The following is a 22,122-nucleotide window of genomic DNA, read 5'->3' on the forward strand; positions in this document are numbered from 1 at the left end:
GAGGTAATAATCAAAAGGGCAAGCTTTAAGGGGAGAGGCTAGACTCAAAGGCAGAGTCAAGTTTCTTCATTTTAGCAAAGAGAAGGGCTGTGCCACAGCATGAGACTGGAACAAAAGAGAAGGTGTGGTTTGATATATGAGGGAGAGTGGATAATAGATGGCCTCACACATCTCAGGAAAATAAGAGGTGAAGTCATCTGCTAGCAGAGAAAGGAGATGGAGGGTGGATTTGAGGACTAAAGGAAAAACAAGAACATTTAGGAGAGATGCCAGGAGAAGTATGACAAGGTATACTAGCCAGCAGAATAAAGAGCAGGGAATAGTATTGCAAAGAAAGAAAAAAAGAAGGGAAAAAGAGAAACAATTATTGTGCAAATATATAGGTATGTTTAACTTATATTGATAAAGTTGGGAGGGGAAGAGGGGGAAGGAGGGAGAAAAATTTGGAACACAAGGTTTTGCAACGGTAAATGATGAAAATTATCTTTGCATATATTTTGAAAAGAAAAAGCTATTATTAAAAACAAAAAGAAGAATTAATATAGTATTTATCTTTAAAAGTTGCAAAACAATACAACAGCCTAACTTCCAGCTTGATGTTAAGAAAAAATAACCCAACAATGAGAGCTGTGCAAGAGTGGAAGAGACTGCCTCAATTAGTTCCTCCTTAATGAAGATTGTGGCAGGATGGGTTGACCAGTGAATTTTCAGATTCCATGAGTTAATCACAGATAATTATGAGTACTCAAGTACAGCAGCAAGGGCCTAGTTCAAGTTAAGATAACTTGAATCTATAGTGGACTGAGCCCTGAGCATTCATTAAGAAGAATTATCTCTGTGAGTACCATTTTAATGTTCTGCAACAAAATTTCTATTTTATCTCTCTGAATCTGAATCCAAGCAAACCAATAGGATTAAAAAAATTATCAATCTTAATTTTGGTAGGAGGAAAATTGGTCTATTTATACAGACACCTAAAGGCTTCAGAATGGGGGTAAATGTATACTAGTGGAGTGTTATAGCTGGAGATGGCCAAATGAGAGAAAAGATATGGAGCCCTAGCATGGCACCAGCTCCCCCTAGAGTCTCTCTCTAGGCTAGGGCTGGCTTATGTAGCCCACCTATAACTTCATTTCTGATAGATTAGGACAGTGTTCTCAAAAGGAATGTCTATGTGGCTACTATTCAACTTTCAGGTTCCAAGGAGATAACCCTGGGGTGGGGGTAATATACTCCTCTCTATTAAAGATATTTTACTCCCACTGGTGTGCTTCCCATTTACACAAAAATCAGTCACAATGACACCACTGACTCTTAAACATAAAATATTTACTAAGCACAGAGCCCATAGAGTGCACTCATAAACCGAGGTTCATACATACTTATGTGTCAGGAAAACCGTGTCCCCAGAGCCACTGGCTGCTCTGGACAGTAGGCTTCGATATCCCTGATCTTTTCAGAAATCATTCTGTATCACACACTAACCACTGGGCAAAACTGCTGTAGCTGCTCCCGTTCTGGTCCTCACAGCTCTTAAGTACTCATGTCTGAAGCAGCACCAAATTGTACAGAGAAAGTGTCAGACTTAGGAAAACGACAACAGCCTAACTACCAACAGAACATCTAAATGCTGGTTTTCCCTTTGTCCTCCTCCTTCTCTTAAAAGAGCAATCAAGAGCTTACAATTTACTTCCCAGAAAAAAAAAAATGCAGCATAAGAACATGACTAAACTTGATCATGACATTATGACATCAAAAGCTTTTCCCAACAAGATTATGAAAAATAATCACGAGTGACTGCATTTCCTCTTTGGGTTTCAGGTATGTCTTTTGAAACTCCATGAAATTTTTAGTCAGTAATAATAATCACTTCACTAACATTTCTGCAGAGCTGACTATATGCCAGGCGTTGTGCTAATTGCTTTACAATTATCTCAATTTGATCCCCACAGCAACAGTAGGAGGTCGATGCTATTATCATCCCCAGCTAGCAAAGGATGCTCTTGTAGTACCCACCTTGTTGAGGACATCTCGCTGGCAGCCCAGATAAAGATTTGGAAGAATTCGGGTCGGCCCAGTGTTGGTGACAGGTAGGCAGGGCTGGGAAATGCAGGTAGGAACTAAAGCAGATTTTCCTTCACAGAGGTCAGGGAAACAACGTGAGAATTCATCAAACCCACCTGGAAACAAACATTTTGTTTTGTCATACAACGGTTATGCCATGTGCAAAGAGGAAGTCTACATTCTGGAAATTATTACACTAAGACTGTTTTGAAAAGGAGGGAAAAAAAAAATCACACAGATACAAGTTAATTTGTTGAATTGATTTCCTGGGTCCCAGAACCAGGTCTAGCATGATTATAATGTGTATGTTAAAAAAAACTAAACATATCACACTATTTTTTATTCTGAACTTCAATCCCCACAAAAAAGCATTTCCATACACAGAGCAGAATACAAAAAAGGGAGGATTTTATGTGAAATTAATTCAATTTCATACTATTCAATTTTTTATATAATACATTCTACCAGTAATTTCTACAATTTTTAAAAATTTAATTGAAAATATTTCCCTCAATTTTATGTTAAAACAATTTTTAGCATTTTAAAAAACGTTTTGCATTCCAAATTCTATTCTACCCTCCCTGATACAGTGAGCAATCAAGTATAGTGTACCCATTCTTTCAAAATTATCCTGATTGTCTTGCTTTCTTTCTGAATCTCCTTGTGTTTTTTTCCCTGTGGTTTAAAAAAAAAAAAAACAACCCAAAAAAACAAAAACCAGAAAACACTAGAAAGGCCAGGTGTATTATTTGATGAGAACTTTTTTAATTTGAAGTAAAACTTTTATCTTGCTATCTCTATTTTTTTTTCAATTGACACATCTTGGTTCTTTGAGATGATTTTAAATTCCAGTTCTTCTAGTGTTAAAAAATGCTTCTACGGACCTTCTTCCTAATCTCCTACCTAGTGACCATATACAAAATTTATGTCTCTGCATTCTGTGCATGTCTCCTCTCTATCAGGAGATGAGCAACATGATTTTTCATAGGTCCTCTGAAGACATGGTTAGTTATTGCTTTTATCAGAATAATTAAATTTTTCAAAGTTGCTTTTTTTCAATGTTATTCTCTATTTAAATTGTTATCCTAGTTCTGCTCTTTTCACTTTACCCAAGATTCCCTAAAATCTTTGGTCATTTTTAAATATTCTATTATTTTCATATACTACAATTTATTTAGCTATTCCGCAGTTGTTTGAGGCTACCCAAAGTTATGTCTTAGATCTTAGTTCTTCCTCTTCACCCCTTCAGAATTAGGAAGTTTATTTCCTTTGTGATTTCCCCTATATTATCCCCAGATACCCAGAAAAAATATTTGAAGTACTTTTTTATCTAATATTATAGCTCTGGAATCTTCCTAGTATTAGTTTTCCTGGATAGTTTGCAATTATGGTAGCTCAAAATAAAATAAATAGGCTTTTTTGGGGTAAGAGTGAAGGTATTAAATAACGGTTTTCAGGGAGTTCAGTGATTCCTAAATAATCTCTCCTTGATTCATTTTTTCAGGTTTATTTTTTTAAAAATATCAGATAGCTTACATTTTCTTCAGATGTTTTAAAAAATTTGTTCTAATATTTTTTGTTTGTCTCATGGAGTCAATGATTGCAGTTTGGTTCAGAGAGTTCATTTACCAATATCATTCTTAGTTATCTATTCTCCTAATTCTTTCCTGAAAGTTTTTATTTCATTAAAAAATAAAAAAGGTCTGGCTACATTTATTCTTGGTATTCATAGTCCTTGTAGGAAAAATATATTGGATTTTTTTTGGGGGATGGGGCTGGGGAAGCTGTTACAGAGTTAAATTTTAAATAATTTTTAATATGATTGGTGTCTACTCTTATTCAGATTTTGAATTGGGACTTTGTGCCCAGGTAATGCTTTACACACTGTAGCACTTTCAGATGGGGTGGCTGGCCCTACCTGATCTCACTCTGGGTCTCTTAAATTCCTGTGCTGACTTCCTCCTCCTGGGATTAGGCTTTAATTTCAGGGCAGTCTCTGGTACTTTAGGACAGAATATCAGGGACCCCAAAGCTCTAGGGTCTGGGATGTCCAGGTCTGAGTACTGTGTCATCCGGCAGTTCTGCATTGACTTCGTGGGCTGGTCCTACTACTAGTTGCTGGGAGAAAATGAGCTGAGGAAGAAGGGAGAGAGGGTACAAGGAAATAGGGGCTCTTCTATTATTCCTGACTTTTTGTGTGGTGTTAGGGTGGAAAATGGCACTTGCTGAAATTCTCAATGGAGCACTGGTTGGTTATTTGGTAGGTTGAGAACTTTTAAGGTTTTACTAGAGTAGGTATAGGGGAACTACTCAGCCTGCCTCCAGTTCAGGGTACCACCTTGGTACAAAGTCTCTCTATAATACTCTAGATTTATATTCATTACTCTCACCTGCATCCCCTTCAATCTGCATTTGTTTCTAGGATCAAGTAGAAACCCAAAGTAAAGTTAAAAATCAATAGCAAATAATGTGTGATACACAAAATGTAGCTATAATGCGATCTAATCTAATTTATTGCCAATTCTATTGCTACATTAGAAAAATGTGAATTAAATCTAGGTCTAAAATGAAAACAAAACATTTCCTACCATAATGTTACATTTCTTATTTCAAAGATGCAGGCAGATATATTTCAGTCCTACTTTCATAAATTTGTTTCCATCCTCAAATCTAGAGTGTGTATGTGTGTGTGTGTGTGTGTGTGTGTGTGTGTGTGTGTGCGTGTAGGGGAAGGGAGGTTGGGAGGGAAGAAAATAGAAAGTGAAGTATTTGGGATTCCCCTGGCAGTCAGTCAAGATTACCATAATCACTGCTGATACCTGGGCTCTTGTGTTCACATTGCAAGATACTTCAGAAGAGTGTTGACAGATCCTAATTACTTAAAGTACACTGTAGCTTTGTGGGAAGGTTTGTGGACTAGAAATCAAGAAAACTGAATTCTTTCTAATTCTAGTTCCGAAGTGATAATGCTATGTGACCTTACTTAGGAACTGTTCTGGGGCTTGTTTTTCACTCCTCTACCAAGAATAGCTAGCAATATTTGTCCACTAAGTACTATATCGGATTGCTATAAAAATAAACTATATTTCAGAAGCATTCTCAGCTAAATCAAATGATAAAGGAGGTGGGCAAGATTTTCATTGAGTTTCTGGTAATTATGTTATATTCTGAAAAGTCTGAACCTTAAATATGTAAATATCTAATATTTACATATTACAAATGTGTAAATATATAAATATTAATTGGGGACTGATCAGAAAAGCAATGCCTTTTCACTGGTTTTCTACAGCATTCCTCAGAAGTAGCTCTAAGGTGCTTGTTTGTTTGTTTCACAAAAGCTTGGATTTTTTCTTTTCTAAGACCCTATGCTTAATATGCTTGATGTCCTAAATAACACAACATTCAATTCACATTCCTGGAAAATGGTGACAAGTAATGGTGTTAAAAAAAAAAAAAAAAAAAGGGACAGCAAGGGGCAGCTAAATGATGCAATAGACAGAGCACCAGCCCTGAAGTCAAAGCTGATCTCAGACCCTTAACGCTTCCTAGCTGTGTGACCCTGGGCAAGTCACTTAACCCCAACTGCTTCAGAAAAAAAAATTGGGATAGCACTAGCTGAATTATTAATATATATGTATAAATCCACACCCTGTCTGTACAACCAAATAAGAAGCTAGCAGTTAATTTTGACCTTTTAATCTAAATTACTCCAAGAATACTCTTCTGGAAATGAGACATAGAAATGAGTTTTATTTTCCTCTTGAAGGGCAATATTATACGATGGCTATAGCTCTAAATTTGTTAGAAACCCTGCTTTGTATATTTATTAGCTGGGCAAGCCACTTCACCTATTAAAGTCTTAGTTTCCCTATGTTTTAAATAGGAATACCATTTTATCCTATGACCTCAGAGGGCTGTTATGAAAGTGTTTGGCAGATCTTAAAATACTATATAAATGTGAATTTTTATTATGTGAAAAACTACAGACTAGACTATCTTGCTGACAAATTGTCTCATCTTCAGATAGCTCATCAATTTGTAAAGGGTATTAACATAAGCACTGCCTTGAGATCCTCCCCAATCCATTCCCTATATACATTGTCAATGTGATTTTCTTCAAGAGCAGGCCTGACCATATCCCCATTCAATAAATCCCAGTGGATCTTTTTACTGTAGGTTTAAATTTAAAATTCCTCTGTTTAGATTTTAAAACTCCTTACAACCTGGCTCCACCTCTGTTTCCATCTTCCATATATTAGTATTCCCCTTTGTATTTATTCTAATCCAGTCAAAATGGCTCTTCTGCTTGCTAGGTCTCTCATGTGACATGACATCCCATTGGCTAGATCTGAGCCTCAACTTTCGCTGTCCACCTGTGCCTGGGATACTTTCTCTCCTTCACTTCAATTACTGACCTCGCTGGCTCCCTTTAAGTCCTAACTAAAATATCACCTACAGAAAGACTTCTCCCACAAACCCTTCTTAAATCTAGTTCCTTCCCTCTGTTAATTATTTCCTATTCATCCTTGTTTTATATATAAACTAGCCTCTTTGTTCCAGTATTCTCTGTAAAGTCAAACAAAGCAATATCTCCTTTACATTATAGGCCTTTAAATACCCAGACAGCTGTTATGTTCCCCTAGAGTTTTCTATTCTTCCAACTGCACAGGACCAGTTCCTTCAAAGGATCCTACAATGAAATTCACTCCAAACCCTTCACCATCCACCTTGACTACCCCATTATGAATATTCTGAGGCTTCTCCATTTTCTTTTAAATTGCAGTACCCAGATGTGTTCTGACAAGGGCAGAGCACAGCGGGACTATTAAGTCCTGACTCCTGTCTTAATGATGCACAAGTTTGCACAGGCTTTTCTGGCTGCCATATTTATGGGCAGCTGGGTGGTAGAGTGAATAGCATACTGGGCTTGGGAGTCATTCACTTAATAGCAATAGCAATAGGCAAATTACCTTTCTTAATCTCAGTTCCTCTTCTGTACAATGGAGATAATAACACTTACTTCATAGGGTTGTTGTGGGGATCATATATGATGACATAGGGACAAACCTTAATGTGCTGTATAGATGCTATTATTCTATAAAAGCTAACTATATCACAATGTTAATTTAACCTGAACTTTTGATACACTCTAAAATCCCCAAATCTTTTTTCAGAAAAATGGCTAGTTAATCATCCCTACTCTATCCTGCATTTATGAACTTGGGTTTTTTGAACTGAAGCACTAAGTTTTCTTCCCTAAGCACTGACTCTTAGAATCAATTATGCAAGCAAACTTTCCCAGTTTTTGCTTGGCCCTTTTAATAAACCCCACAGTCAGATCTCAGCTCTTTCAATTATAACTTTAATTTCTTTGGTATTTAACTTTTCAAACTCTATGGCTTTGATGTCTTCTCTCACCACATTTCTTCATTATTTCCTAACTACTCCAAAAAATTTAACAAGACAATCTCTTTTAAAAATTCAGTAAAAGGAAAGGCAGAAGAAAGTTACAAATGAAAAAGAAGACAAGTTACAAACCCAAATAGGTTCAACTTGACGGTTGCAAGCAACTTTATTTGCATGTTTTTGAACTAATAAGGAAAAAAAAAACACTTAGCGTATACTAGGAGGGTTCTGTCCCATGTATATGAAATAAGTTGTTTTTCCTTCTTCCTCACTTCCTCCCTGCTATATTATTTTTCTTTCCTCTCATAATAAGCAAATGTTAGTCTTATTCACTCCCTTTCTAACTTTTTAGAACAGGACTCTAAAGGAAAACTTGTCTCTTTCCTTCTATTAAGATGTAAACATTTCATTTATCTCGTTCCCATTGTTCAAACCTTTCTAGATTTCTTTTGACTTCTATTTTTGTCCAATCTCCCTGGGCACTGATCCATCACGAGTGATCCTGTTTTTGGTTTACATTCTCACAGGCCAGGGTTAGAATTTGGTTTCAGGCACCACATTTTTCAAGCTGATGTTGTCCTGCATTTCCTCTGTTTAAAACAGGGCTTCTTGTGACTCTATCCCCCTAAGAAATTTTTATGCAACCCCAAGTACATAGGTATACACAATAAGTATACAAATCAAATATTTACTAAAAATAAATCATAATTTCATTACCCCCATGTTCAGTTATGTGACTGCAGTCACATAACCATATACGTGTGGGCTCACGACCCACACTTAAAGAAGCTTTGGTTTAAAGCACCGACTAGTGTCAGGGCCATTTGTGAAAGTCTGTTTTGGCTCTTCTGGGACACCTGCCTCTGACAGCTACCAGTGCTCATGATAATTTCCTTAGTGTGGTTCCTCCCCAGTTACAGGAGTTCAGGCTGCTTTCATCACCTTCCTCCCACCCTCTGCAAGCTTCCAGGCACATCTAGGCTCACTCATACTGGTTTCCCAGCAAGACCTCTCTACTTGCCTACGGATTTAAAAAGCATCTGGCTATCTCTTTGTGGTCTGGAGTTAGGCATTTCCAATCTTGTAGATTTTCTTTGTCTTTGCCATAGAAGTTGAAAAGTCTTGTCCCTATTTACCAAGGCTGATATGGGAGAAATGGGCTTCTCTCTAACCTTTCAAATTGCCATATTAACAAGTTAAAAAAAACCTCTATTTTCCAACCCCTGCAGCTCCCAATGTATCCCTCCCTTACCCAGAGAGAACTATCTATTATAAAAAGAGAGAGAGAAAAAAAAGTTAAAAAAAAAAAACAAAAAACCAAGCAACATATCAAAGAGCTCTGACATTCTATGCAGTGTTAATGGAAGATGCATCATTTCCTCTCCTTTTTTGGGCCCAAGACTAATCCTGATAGTTTTAATGGATTCCATTTCAATTATTTTGTTACTTTTATCTTCCCCATTGGCATGATTGTAGAAATTATGTTTACTATTTTTTCTTGGTCTGTTTACTTCACTTTTTATCAGTTTATCTAAATCTTCTAATATGGGTAAATGTAAAGTTCTACATGTGGTTTCAAATTTCAATTTCAGAAATACAACATAGGAGACAGGGATTGAAAGTAACTCCTATAACAATTGAGAAAATCTCCTTACTTTATTAGTCCTATAGATAATAGGACAGTTTATTTCCCCCCCCAAACAATATATGGTATATTGGGGACATCAGACTTTTAGGCTGAGAATACCCATTCTCATTGTGTATTTCTTATGGTGGACTTGGAGGTCACCAAGATTGCCTCTGATAACAGCTTTCAAGTAACAATAAAGTTTGTTGATTTCAAAAGAAAGGAAGAAGGGAAGACAGGAGGGCAAGGGGAAAGGGAAAGGAAAGAAAGGAAGGAAGGAAGAGGGGAAGGAGAAAAGAAAAGGACGGGAAGGAGGGAGAGAAGGGAAAAGAAGGAAGGAAAGAAAAAAGGAAAGGAGGAAGGTAGGGAGAGAAGGGGAGGAAGGAGGGAAGGGGAAGAGGAAGGAAGGAGGAAAGAAAAGAAAGAAGCAAATAACTTTTATGAAATAGCTCCAGGAAAGCCAACAATTCAGGTCTAGTGCAAAGGTCAATTATTATATGATACTATCAAAGTTAAAGCACATATCCTTCCTATCTGTTGATAAATCAGTAAATAGTAAAATGGAAAATGACATGTGACATCATCCATTCTGTTAAGTAATTTTGTTAAAACAAATTTCAGAGGGGCACTAGGTGGCGCAGCGAATAGAGCACCATCCCTGAAGTCAGAAGGACCTGAGTTCAAATTTGACCTCAGACACTTAACACTTCCTAGCTGTAGGACCCTGGCAAGTCACTTAACCCCAACTGCGTGGGGGGGGGGGGGGGGTGGTGGTAGGGAATTCAGAGAATGAACTTGGTGGTTTTCAGGGGAGGCAGGTGTTGTTTGGGTTTTGATGGGGAAAATCTGTTGTGACCACACAAAATGTAGCTTGCATATTCACCCTGGCCACTTTTCAATAGACCTTCTTATTCTGCCTGTGAATGAAATATTAATACAGAACAGCACAAGAACAAAGTGTAGATGGGGACACAGACAAACAAGCCACTCTGGGAACCATCATGTTAAATTTAATATACACCTAAAAAATAAATCTTATGATTTCTTTTTAAAAGAATGGTCATACTCAAAAAGTTATCAAACTGTGCATACCTTTTGATCCAGCAGTGTTACTACTGGGCTTATATCCCAAAGAGATTATAAAGAAGGGAAAGGGACCTGTATGTGCATGAGTGTTTGCGGTAGCCCTGTTTGTAGTGGCCAGAAACTGGAAACTGAATGGATGTCCATCAGTTGGAGAATGGCTGAATAAATTGTGGTATATGAATATTATGGAATATTTTTGTTCTGTAAGAAATGACCAACAGGATGATTTCAGAAAGGCCTGGAGAGACTTACACGAACTGATGCTGAGTGAAATGAGCAGGACCAGGAGATCATTATACACTTCAACAACAACACTATATGATGACCAATTCTGATGGAGCTGGCCATCCTCAGCAATGAGATGAACCAAATCAGTTCCAATAATGAATTGAACCAGCTACACCCAGCGAAAGAACTCTGGGAGATGACTAAGAACCATTACATAGAATTCCCAATCCCTATATTTTTGCCCACCTGAATTTTTGATTTCCTTCACAGGTCAATTGTACAATATTTCAGAATTCGATTCTTTTTGTACAGCAAAATAACGGTTTGGTCATGTATACTTATTGTGTATCTAATTTATATTTTAATATATTTAACATCTACTGGTCATCCTGCCATCTGGGGGAGGGGGTCGGGGGAAGGAGGGGAAAAATTGGAACAAAAGGTTTGGCAATTGTCAATGCTGTAAAATTACCCATGCATATACCTTGTAAATAAAAAGCTATTAAAAATAAAAATAAATAAAAGAATGGTCATAGCTATATGAAGAAGAAAATATCAAGATGAGAACCACGAAGGAAGGATGTCATGAGCAATAGAGATGGGACATTTTCTGCTTTGGCCCAAGGGAGCAGGATTAGAAGAAGCAGAATTTAATAATCTGATCTCCCTATCCCAAAGCTGAAAGAGCTGCCTGAGAGAGCCTCAGATTCCTCCTCATTGAAGGCCTTCAAGCACAACCTTGGGGAAGATGTAAAAGTCAATCTCATTCGCTGCTATTTGGATGAGATGGTCTCTTTCAGTTCTCAAGATTTTGGGATTCCCTGCTTGTGTGTAGGATGGAGAAATTCCTAAAAACTTCTTCCCCTCTTTGGAAGACTTGAGAAGCTAACGTGTCATCCTCCCAAAGGCTTTGACTATCTGGGTCTGTAAATATTAAATACATGAGGAGAGGACATGGGAATTCTGCTCTAGAGTACTTAAAATTAATGACAAAGAAGATTTATTAGTGAACTGAGGTTTACAGATAATGACTTTTTTGTAGGTAATTTGTTGCCTAGCATATTCATAGCAATAGCTAGTGTGTATAGACAGATAGATAGATGGACATAGATAGATGATAGATAGTGCTTGAAGGTTTGCAAGGTGCCTTCCCAAAATATAATTACAACAATAATTATAATGACAGCTAACATTTATAAAGTGCTTTGTGCCGGGCACTGTGCTAAGAGTTTTAGAATTTTTCTCATTTGATCCTAATAACAACCCTGGGAAACAGGTGTTATTGTTATTCCCATTTTATGGAAGAAACTAAGATAAACAGAGATTAAATTACTTAGCCAGGATAACACAACTAAAAGGTATCTGAGATAAAATTTGAATTCAGGTCCTGACTCTAAGAACAGCGATAAATCTGCTATACTACCTAGCTTTAAGTAAGTATCAGGTCCAAAAGGAATTTTTTCTTTTTTCTTTCTTTCTTCCTTTTTTTAAATCTTGGGACTTTTATTTATTTGTTTGTTTGTTTGTTTTTTGGCAAGACAATTGTACCCAGGATCACACAACTACTAAGTATATTAAGTGTCAGAGGCCACATTTGAACTCAGGACCTCCTGAATCCAGGGCCAGTGCTCTACCCATTGTACCATTTACCTGCCCCAAAAGAAATTTTTTCTAAAAATTATTCTCAGACCATCCTCTATCAGAAAACATGATCTCTAGAAGAGATGAAATTTATATTGGTTTACAGAGACAAGATGAATAAATGAATGTCATTTTCCCCAAATCTTCATTTAAAAGGTTTTATGAAAAGTTTTACAAGAACTTAGCTAAGCAATGGTATAATATTTGGAATAAAAATACAGGTAATTTTAGGTAACCTAACATTCTGAAGGAGTCAGGGTACCACTGTTTTCTATACTAAGCCTCTTTGAGTCAAAGTCTACCTTTAAATGCCCCTAGCAATGGACTGATGTAACTTCCTAGGAAAGACACTATCTCAGTATTAATTAACTACATTTTCCCTGATCCTTATCTATGACAATGTTCCATTCTGCTGACATCCTCCTTCACTGACAATTTTTTTCCACTCACTGACCTTTCATTCATTGCTATGTGTACTTCGTGGTGCATTCTGTTAATTATCTGCCAGTGAGGTTGGCTATTTTCCCTGAAACTTTAAAAAGTAGTTGCAACCTCACGGAATTTTTATCTGCCTTTAAGATAAGCTCTTCATCCCCACTACTAGTCAAATAGTATCTAGCTTCTCTAACAAGCAGATTAGGGCAATTTGTTCAAAACTTACAATAGAAGCTTTTTAAGTGAATATATATTCACTTACATAAAAATTACAATTTAGAATAAAGAATAATTTTCTTGGATCAGACTATAATTCTCTGTCCTAAGAAGCCCAAATTAGTTTCTATTCCAGAAAGAACTCATCCCTAGCATTCTTGAAGTTGAAACAACATTGGAGTTGGAGTAATTGGATTCTACAGTGTGAATCTGTAGAAAAATAACAGATACAGAACCCCAGAAATCATAAATCACTTAGAGCTGGAGAGGAAATGAGAAATGTAGTCCAAATCCCCTATGTCACAGATGAGAAATGGAGACTCACGAAGTCAGACAGTAGTGGTCAGAAGGTCCATTTGTTTGAATCTTGGTTCTGCTTTATAAATTATTTGCACGTTTAAATTTAAATGTGCATATCTCTGTGACCTTGGACAAAGTACTGGGACTCCCTCGTCCTCAAAAAATCTTATCTCTAAAATGAGAGAATTGGATAAGAAATGATTTCTTAAATCTTTCTTTAAATCTACAATCGGATAATTTCAATATTATCAGTCATGTTTTATAATCTATTGTTTACTGTGCCATGGTACTGAAAATCTGCTTACCAAAGCTCCCCCTGCTCTGGATTTAACTTTCCACTCATATGCCTTAAATTCTCCTTACATATTTAGGTTTGGTAACAGCTTAAACCCATAGCCCAAATAGCTAGGTAATGTTTTCCCATGTGCTTTCCCAAAAGAGATCTATAAGCATTAACATAACTTTTCATCTTCATTCTAAAACAGTGTCATCTGGACCACAAAATTTAGAACTAAAAGAGAGCTTGAAGATCTGTCGATTACATGCCAATAAGGTTGCCTATTTCCCTCAAAACCTTAAAAAGTAGTTGCAGCTGAATTTTATCTGCTTTCAGAAATACTCCCCATCCCCACTATTTTCCAAATAACATCTAGCTCCTCTAACAAGCAGATAGAAGCAATTTGTTCAGAATTTACAATAGAATATTTTTATATTATAAATATAGAAATATTTATATATATAAATATGTATTATTGTAAATATATACTAATAACCAGGCCCCCAACTCCATGTGTTTTTTTTTTTAAGGATCTTGCTTGCTACTGTTGTTTGTTAAGGGAAATGAATAATAATAATAGATAATGTTTATAAAGTGCCTATTATGTACCAGGCACTACGCTAAATGCTTACAATTACGAACTCATTTCATCCTCACAACAACCCTGGGAGGTAGTTATTATTCCCATTTTACAGATTTTACAGGTTTTAGTGATGTGGGCCAAGCCTAAATCTGCAGAGGAAGGAGCTGGGATAAAGAAATAAGGGAATCAGATTTGGAAAGTACATGGGAGACCATGTAGTCCACTCCCTTTATTTTCGAGCTAAGGGAAAGTGGGTATGTGTATTATTCAAGGTCACACAGGAGATAAGTAGCAAACCTGGGATGCAAACCCAGAGTTCTCTGTCTCCAAATCCAGTGCTTTTTCTATAACATCACAACACTGGCAGGAGGAGAGACAGATGCAGGTTGCTAAGCAGTACCTGACTGACAGTCACCAAGATGGCAGTACAGGTGTCATAAGGTTTTTATAGGGATTGTGACTGGGTTCCTAAGGGGAGAAGCAAGGGATGTCACTCATCAAAAAGAGAGCTTCTAACTATTTCTCTGCTGACTAGATTCTGATGTAAATCTTTTTTTCTTATTCTTTACAAGACTTTTGATTAAAATTGTCTTATATTTAAATTCAGCCAGGTGGTATAATGGATACAGAATGCAGCTTGGAAGCAGAAAGACTCCTTTCCTTGTGTTCAAATCTTGCGTCAGACACTTCTTAGCTGTGTTGACTCTGGGCAAGTCATTCAACCCTGTTTACCTCAGTATTCTCATCTGTAAAATAAGCTGGAGAAGGACATGGCAAACCACTCCAATATCTTTGCCACAAAAAACCCAAAAGGGGTCAGGAAGAGTTGGACTCAACTCAAATGACTCAACAACAACCTACCAATACTTGAAGGGGAACTAAAGACTTTAGTGGTCTTTAAATAAAAATAGGGTAAAATCAGATGTTTCCAGGGTTTCCCACATAGGCTAATTATTTAGCCAGAGGAGTTGTTAAGATGCCTTTAAGACTTAAGTTGGTCTAAAGTTGTGGTTCTGAGCCACAGATTAGGCATAAATATTCATGATCCATTTTACTACTCCTATTTAAAGAAGTCAGGGAATTGTTTAGGGGAGAGAGGAGTAAGTAGAATAGCTAATTAGATCTGTGGTTTTTATTTCATTTTCTTTAGCTATTTTTTGTCTTTTTTAAAAAAACAAATTACGTGGTGTCTTGGGTCTTGAAGTTTACTAGGATTACATTACCTATTTAACATACTATTGATAATCTATAATTCCCACTCTTTGGTACTTTCCTATTTTTTTTTCCCATAATGACAGTTAGATGGTACAATGGACAAAGTTCTGGGCTTGGAGTCAGAAAAACCTGAGCCCAGATGCAGTTGCTGGCATTTGCTGGTTGTGTGACCCTTGTAAGCCACTTTACCACTACATGCCTCAGTCTCCTCATCTGTGAAATGGAAATAACAACAGCAACAACCTACTAGTAATACCAACCTCCCAGGGTTGTGAGAATAAAATGAGATATCTATAAAGTACTTTGAAAACCTTAAATCACTACATTTATGCTATTGTTGATATTGTTCTCTTCTTTTTATTCCTTTCATTTCTTCCTTTCTCCCTGTCTTAGATGTTTCAGTGATAATGAATCAATAAATAAACATTATTAACAGCTCTATCATGTGCTAAGCATTGGGTGATACAAAAACAGAATGAAATAATCCCTATTCTCAAGAAATTTATATTCCCTACTCCAGCTCACTTACACTGTGTCTTTCTGCTAACATAAGTATATAAATATTTCTGAATCAAGCTCACAACAATTCCATTATAAACTACCTGATTAGGTGAACAACAGTTCTAAGATCATTACAATTCATACATTCCTCTTGGACAAAACAGGGATCTTTGCCAGTTTTCTGTTATAAAAGTTTTATATTGAAGTTGAAAACACTAATGTCACCAAATTACTGTTCTTTATGTTCTCGGGGCACAATAAAAGTGGGATAGGAATTTACCTCATGGATTGTTAATTAATTTCAATTTTAAGAAAAGTTTGGTAAGACACTAGTGTTAAAGAAAAGATTCCAAACTCAACTAAATTTATTCTTCCTCATCAAGATGGCATTGTATAAATAATTACAGCAAGTATCCCTTGGGAAGAAATATAGGCTATTTACTATAATGGAATTCTTTGCTTACATGGTAAACTGATGACTAAATGGAATTCTTTTTTCCATGCCAGAGTAAAACAAGTTCTTCTTGGTACAATTTATTTGGACTTCATACAACATGTACATGTTCAAATCCTTATCATCCCTTGAATACGAAGTTATTAATTTATAGATGGTTTATCAACCCTCATTTTTGCAAAAAACAACTATTTTAAGACCAAAATGAACTAATATTAAATGTCTTCAGGGCATTTACTTCATTTGTATTTTAATTTTGCTGTAATTTAGCTCAAATAAACAGAAAAGCGCATTTTGATATTGAGCACTTTCCCATAAGCCATTATGTTCGCTCTGTTTATACAAAGGAAACTTCCAATCCTTAATCACTAACACAATTCCACTTTCTCATATTTTTTAATTTTTCATAAGACTAGACTTGTTAATTTTGTTGGAAGAACAATAAATAATAATAAATAAAATAAGCAATAAATGCCTATTATGCATCAGGTACCCTGCAAAGTACTGGAGATAAAAATATAAAAATGAGATAGTTCTTGTTATCATGGGGCTTATATAGTAGTAGACTACAATGATACAACAGAAAATACCAAATAAATGCAGAGTACTTTTGTGGGTGAGAGAAGGGTGAAGGACAGGGGAGTATCAAGTAGGGAAATCAGGAATTATTTCTTGAACCAAGTAGCATTTTCTGATACTTGAATAAGTTTTCTGAAAAACAAAGGGGAAGAGGGAAGGCCTTCTAGGCATGAGGAAGGCAAGTGTACAGAGAACTGCAATTAAGCCAATTTGGCTTAGAGGAATAATTATAATCCTCCTAGAAATGCCAGAACCAAATTATGAAAAGCTTAATTGCCAAGCAGATGAGTCTATTTCCTGACAGAAGCAACAGGAAGCCACTGGAACATCTCAAACAGGAGAGTGATGTGGTGAGAATTGTACTCTAGAAATACCATTTACTCATGTCTCATCTGGATGCACTAGTTTGGGACTTTTCCACCATGCCCAAGGAAGCTCATTATTGGGATAACTTCATCATCCCATAAAAACCCTGCATCAGTCTCATCAACTATCTCATCATCTATCCTCAGCCTCTCTGATTGGATGTTGGGGCCATGAATTCCAAAAATGATGGTATCTTCTCCAAGACTCCTCCTTCCCATCCCCATTTTCCTATTTCATTTTGTGTTTTGTCCTCCCCATTCGACTATAAACCAACTGAAACCAGGGATTGTCTTTTTTTTTGCATATCTATGTCTTCAGAGTAGGTACTTAATGAAGGTTTAAGGATTAATATCATTCTGATAGTTGTATAGAAGATTAGAAAGGGGAGAAACAGGATGCAGAAAGACTAGTTAGGAGGTTATTGTAAATGCTGAGGGCCTGAAGTGGGGTTGTTTGGATTTGAATCATAAGAGAAAGCGGCAGATGTGAGATATGGAAGAGATAGAATCTTTAAAATTTGGCAACTGATTTATTGATAGAATTTATAAGATTTGGCAACTGATTTATGGAAGGAGAGAGAGAATAAGTGAGGAGTTGAGAACATCTTTTAGGTAAGAAAGTTACATAACTGAAAACATATGGACAGTATAATTGGGGAGAGGTGTGTAAATTAAGGAGAAAATATAATGGGTTCACTTTCAGATACATTGCATTTTGGATGTCTGTGGCATATCCAGGTGAAGATGTGGTGATGAGAGATGGGAATTAAGGCCACATATACCGATCTGGAAGTTATCTGCATAGAGATTCTACTTGTCAGACAAATAAAAACAAAAATGTGACAGGAAAAGCTAGTCAGGAGGATATCCAGAAGTAGGAGGTAGCCAATTCACCAATTAATCAGCCAACCATTTTAATATGGAAGTGTTTTTAAAAGGATTGCACATGTTTAACATATAAGCTTGCTTGCTTGAACAGGGAGGTGAAGGAGGGAGAAAAAATTTTAAGCCTTACAAAAATGAAGGTTGAAAACTATCTTTACATGTGATTGGAAAAATAAAATACTATTGAGAAGGAAAAAGGGCATTGAATACGAGAGAGAAAGAAAGAGAGATTTAAACAAAAATAATTTGGGGAGGAGACACTGCCATTGATGGTGGAGCTAAGAATTGGGAAAAATCTCAAATGGGAGGGAGCTTTGAAAGATGACTCTAAAAGACAGAGATAAAGATGGATTGAGTTCTAGGTATATAATTTGCTGGAAAAGGAGATAAAATGGAGTGTATGAAGAAGAATTAGAAGGCCTGTGTTAGTGAAGCTTAGAGTTTAAAAGAAGCAATATCTCAAAAGCCTGGAAAGGTGGGTTGAAGGTAATGTTTTGAAGTACTTTGAAAGACAGAGGAATTTAATCCCAGAGATAAGAGACAAATACTGAAATGCATTAAACAGGAGAATTAAATAGTCAGATCCATATTTTTGCAATTACACAATGATATTACTATAAAACAGAATTGTCTTAACTTACAAATGAAAAGTACTGCAAAAATATGAAATAGTTATTTGAGCCCCTATTATGTGTAAGACACTGTCCTGGGGTGTCCTGGAGATGTCTGCAACAAGGTTCCTGGCCTCAAGGAGTTTAAAATTTAATCAAGGAAACAAGGTAGAAACAAGTCACAGATAAACAATGACCTAAGATTTAGATAATAGTTTAGGAAAACAATGTCCCAGATATTACAAGTTGGTACATGAATATTTGCCAAATAAATTAGATATGCAATAATTACCATAAAAAGTTCAAAGAGCACTGGTCTGGTAAGGTTTGATAGAAAAGGTAGAATGTGAACTTTAGGACCATCAAGATTTAGAGACGGTGAAGATATTTATTCATGGATAAAAGCGAGGTCATCCCTGATATCAAATGGTAAGAATAAAATCAAAGATCTAGGAAGGCTGGAATGGATGATCAATAAGGGAGCAGCAGGAGTTAAGGCGGTAAATGTAGTTTGGAACACGTTTCACTTGATAGGCAAAGTTCTTTTCTGCTACTCCTGGGCTGCTCAAGCACTGTCAAGTTCTTTTGGAACACAGCCACCCCTGGCAGGGCGCTGGGGAAGTGTTAACCTCTCTCAGCAAAAATATATCACTACTACAACTTTCCAGTAATATAGCAATCCTGCGTCTGGGGCCTGCAGAGTTCTGGGTCTGTCTCTTGCCCAGTACTGAAATGCAATCAAGATTAACCCACCCAGATCCTCACACAGCAGGATTCTGCTGTCTCCAACCAGCTCCCAGCAACAATGCTTCTCATCAGCATAGCTCCCAGCAAACAGCTGCAAAACCTCTTTCCCCTTCTTTTTAAAGACATGCAACAAGTTTGAAAGAGCAAGATTACTCCCTTTTCAAGCTATGAATAGTGATAATGAACAATATAACCTTTCTTCAGAGAATGATCTTGAAGCAAAGCAATACCTCTTCCAATCAGCATAGCTCCTAAGCAAAGGGGTCGAAGCCAGTGCTGGTCTATCTTATTGTAATCTCGGCTGGGTAACTGGATCCCTACCACGAGATGAAAAACTCTCAATTTTATCAATTATGGACAGGCAGACATCTCACAAGGTTTCCCATAGTCCACAAAAAATGTCTTTGCCTTATAGTTTCCTAGCTCTATCCTTCAAAACTCTGAAATATATGGAAAGGAACAGATGGACCAGTTCAATGCAGTACACATTTATTAAAAGCCTACAATGTGCCACAAAAAGAAGCAAAAGGCCATCCCTGTCCTCAAGGAGCTTATATTCTAATAGGGAGAGGAAACAAGCAAACTAGTGTGCAGGAACAAACTATACACAGGGAAAACAGGAAATAATGAAAAGAGGGAAAGCACTGGAATTAAGAGGGATTAGGTAAGGCTTCCAGATGCAGGTGGGATTCTAGTTGGGACTTAACTAGCGGTGTGACCCTGGGAAAGTCACTTAACCCCAACTGCCTTAGGGGAAAAAAAGGAAATCAGGCAATTCACATAGGGCCTTCCAGGTATAACTGACAGAGAAAACAGCTGAGAGATGCAGTGTATTATTTGTGGAACAGCCAGGAGTGACTGGAAAGGTAGGAAGCGGTTAGGTTATGAAGGGCTTTGAATGTCAAACAGAGCATTTGTATTGGATCCTGGAGGCAACAGGAAGTCTCTGGAGTTTATTGAACTGGGGATGGGGAGGGTATTTGACATGATCAGACCTATATTCTAAAAAAATCACTTTGATGGCTGAAAGGACGTGGGATTGAAATGGGGAAAGATTTAATGCAAATAGACCCAGCAGACTGCCCTGTGGCTATATTTATGCTCAGTAAGAACAATACTCTTGCTCCTGGGCTGCTTTCAAACAGGTCAGCTCTAATACATTAATTATGAAAGACAGTTTTCTGCCAGGTCTGCTATCCTTCTCACAAAGTATCTTTTTACCCCCCTGTCCCCTCCACCAAATATAATTTCAATATAGAAAAAGAAACCATGTCTTATCTCTACTAATTTTTTTTAAATACTCATGATCAAGAGGCATAAAGCTTCTGCATAATCTAAATTTATGGGTCTTCTCCTGAGATATACTTTCCTATACATTTCTCCTGATTCTCACCTTTCCCCACCTTTACACTGAAGTTATCAAGTATTACAGTATATGCCAATTTGGTTTGGAGAATGTTTTCAGCTTTTTCATAGAATTTCTTTATCCCTTTGTCCTCAGAAACTAGAATTATCGAATAAACTGCAATATGCTGATATCCTTGCAAATACTAATCATTAATACTGTATACATAAAGTTCAGATGTCCCATGAAATCACATTGCTTTGGGGCATAGGATAAAACCCCATCATTGCAGAAGAGACACATAGAAGGAGGACACATAGAAATCAGGATCATCTTTAAAGTTTTATTTCACGAGTTGCCATGGCAAAAAAAGAAAGAAAATAGACTTTCACAAAGTACTAATATAAAACCTCATGATGGTGTGGAGTTGATTCTAGGTTATGGCAGCAGAGAAGAAGCTTTAGTAGGTGCTACCATACTGGAAATACTTTCAGGACGATCTTGGTTTCAAACTGAGCCAATGATTAATCATTGAGAGAAGTCTATCACCAAGAGGATTACCATCTAGAAATGTTTTTTTTTTTTTTGACCATGGCACTATGAATCAAATGCAATATCCTACTAAATAAAACAATTATATTTTCATTCTATGAGGTACATTATTCTCTTGTGTAATAAACTTCTCTTCATTTGTGACTTTTTTCTCTGTATTTTTATAATTCATCATACTTTTTACATGTGTAGATAATGACTATCTCACATATCTAGTACTTTTTGTCCTGAAAAATCTCAAAGTATCTTGCAATATAAATTAAAGAGCAAATTACACAAAGGGTTACCTATGTTACTAAAAGCAATGAAAAAATACAGTCATACTAGTGGATGGTCTTTTTTAACTGTTTAAAAAAAACCACATTGTAATGCAGCAGATAGAGGGCAGGACCTGGAATTAGGAAGACTCATCTGTTTGAGTTCACAATATAGCCTCAAACACTTGGTAGCTGTGTAACTCTGGATTAGATACTTTATCCTGTGTTCCTCAGTTTTCTCATCTGTAAAATGATCTGGAGAAGTAAATGTCAAATCACGCCAGTGTCTTTGCCAAGAAAATCCTAAATGGGATCACAAAATTGGACACGACTGAAAATGACTGAACAACAACAAAATTTCTTATGAAAAGATAAATTTTTAATGTAAAAATTAAAAATAAAAACAAGAGCAAAGAATTCTATTTAAAACTGATGGCTTAAATAATGGATCATTTCCAGCAACTTTGCTATTTCCTCTAACTATTGATGTAGATATTTTTTCCATGCTGATCCATTTTCTCCTCTACCCAAATAGGATAGGATCACACTTGTTCTTATGCCCTAATTCCTTACCATATGATTTAACTGGTCTAATCTCAGCACATGAATAGATTGTCCACAGTTATCACAGACATCTTTCCTTCCCATCTATCCCAGTTCTCTGTTTGTAGGAAAGATGTATGTTCAGTCATTTTTCAAGCCTGTCTGACTCTTTGTAACCCTGTTTGGGGTATTCTTGACATAAATA

General features: G+C 36.5%; 1 protein-coding gene across 1 annotated transcript in view; it reads right to left on the minus strand.

The window, feature by feature from the left end:
* DUSP16 (dual specificity phosphatase 16) overlaps positions 1–22,122 on the minus strand; it is a 102,456-nt gene that overhangs the window by 20,625 nt on the left and 59,709 nt on the right. Inside the window, exon 4 of the mRNA XM_003771273.4 lies at positions 2,017–2,180. Coding sequence (XP_003771321.1) covers positions 2,017–2,180 — 164 coding nt within the window. The remainder of the gene's footprint in view (positions 1–2,016; positions 2,181–22,122) is intronic.

This window comes from Sarcophilus harrisii, chromosome 5, assembly GCF_902635505.1.
Source record: "Sarcophilus harrisii chromosome 5, mSarHar1.11, whole genome shotgun sequence".
NCBI classification, from domain to species: Eukaryota; Metazoa; Chordata; class Mammalia; order Dasyuromorphia; family Dasyuridae; genus Sarcophilus; species Sarcophilus harrisii.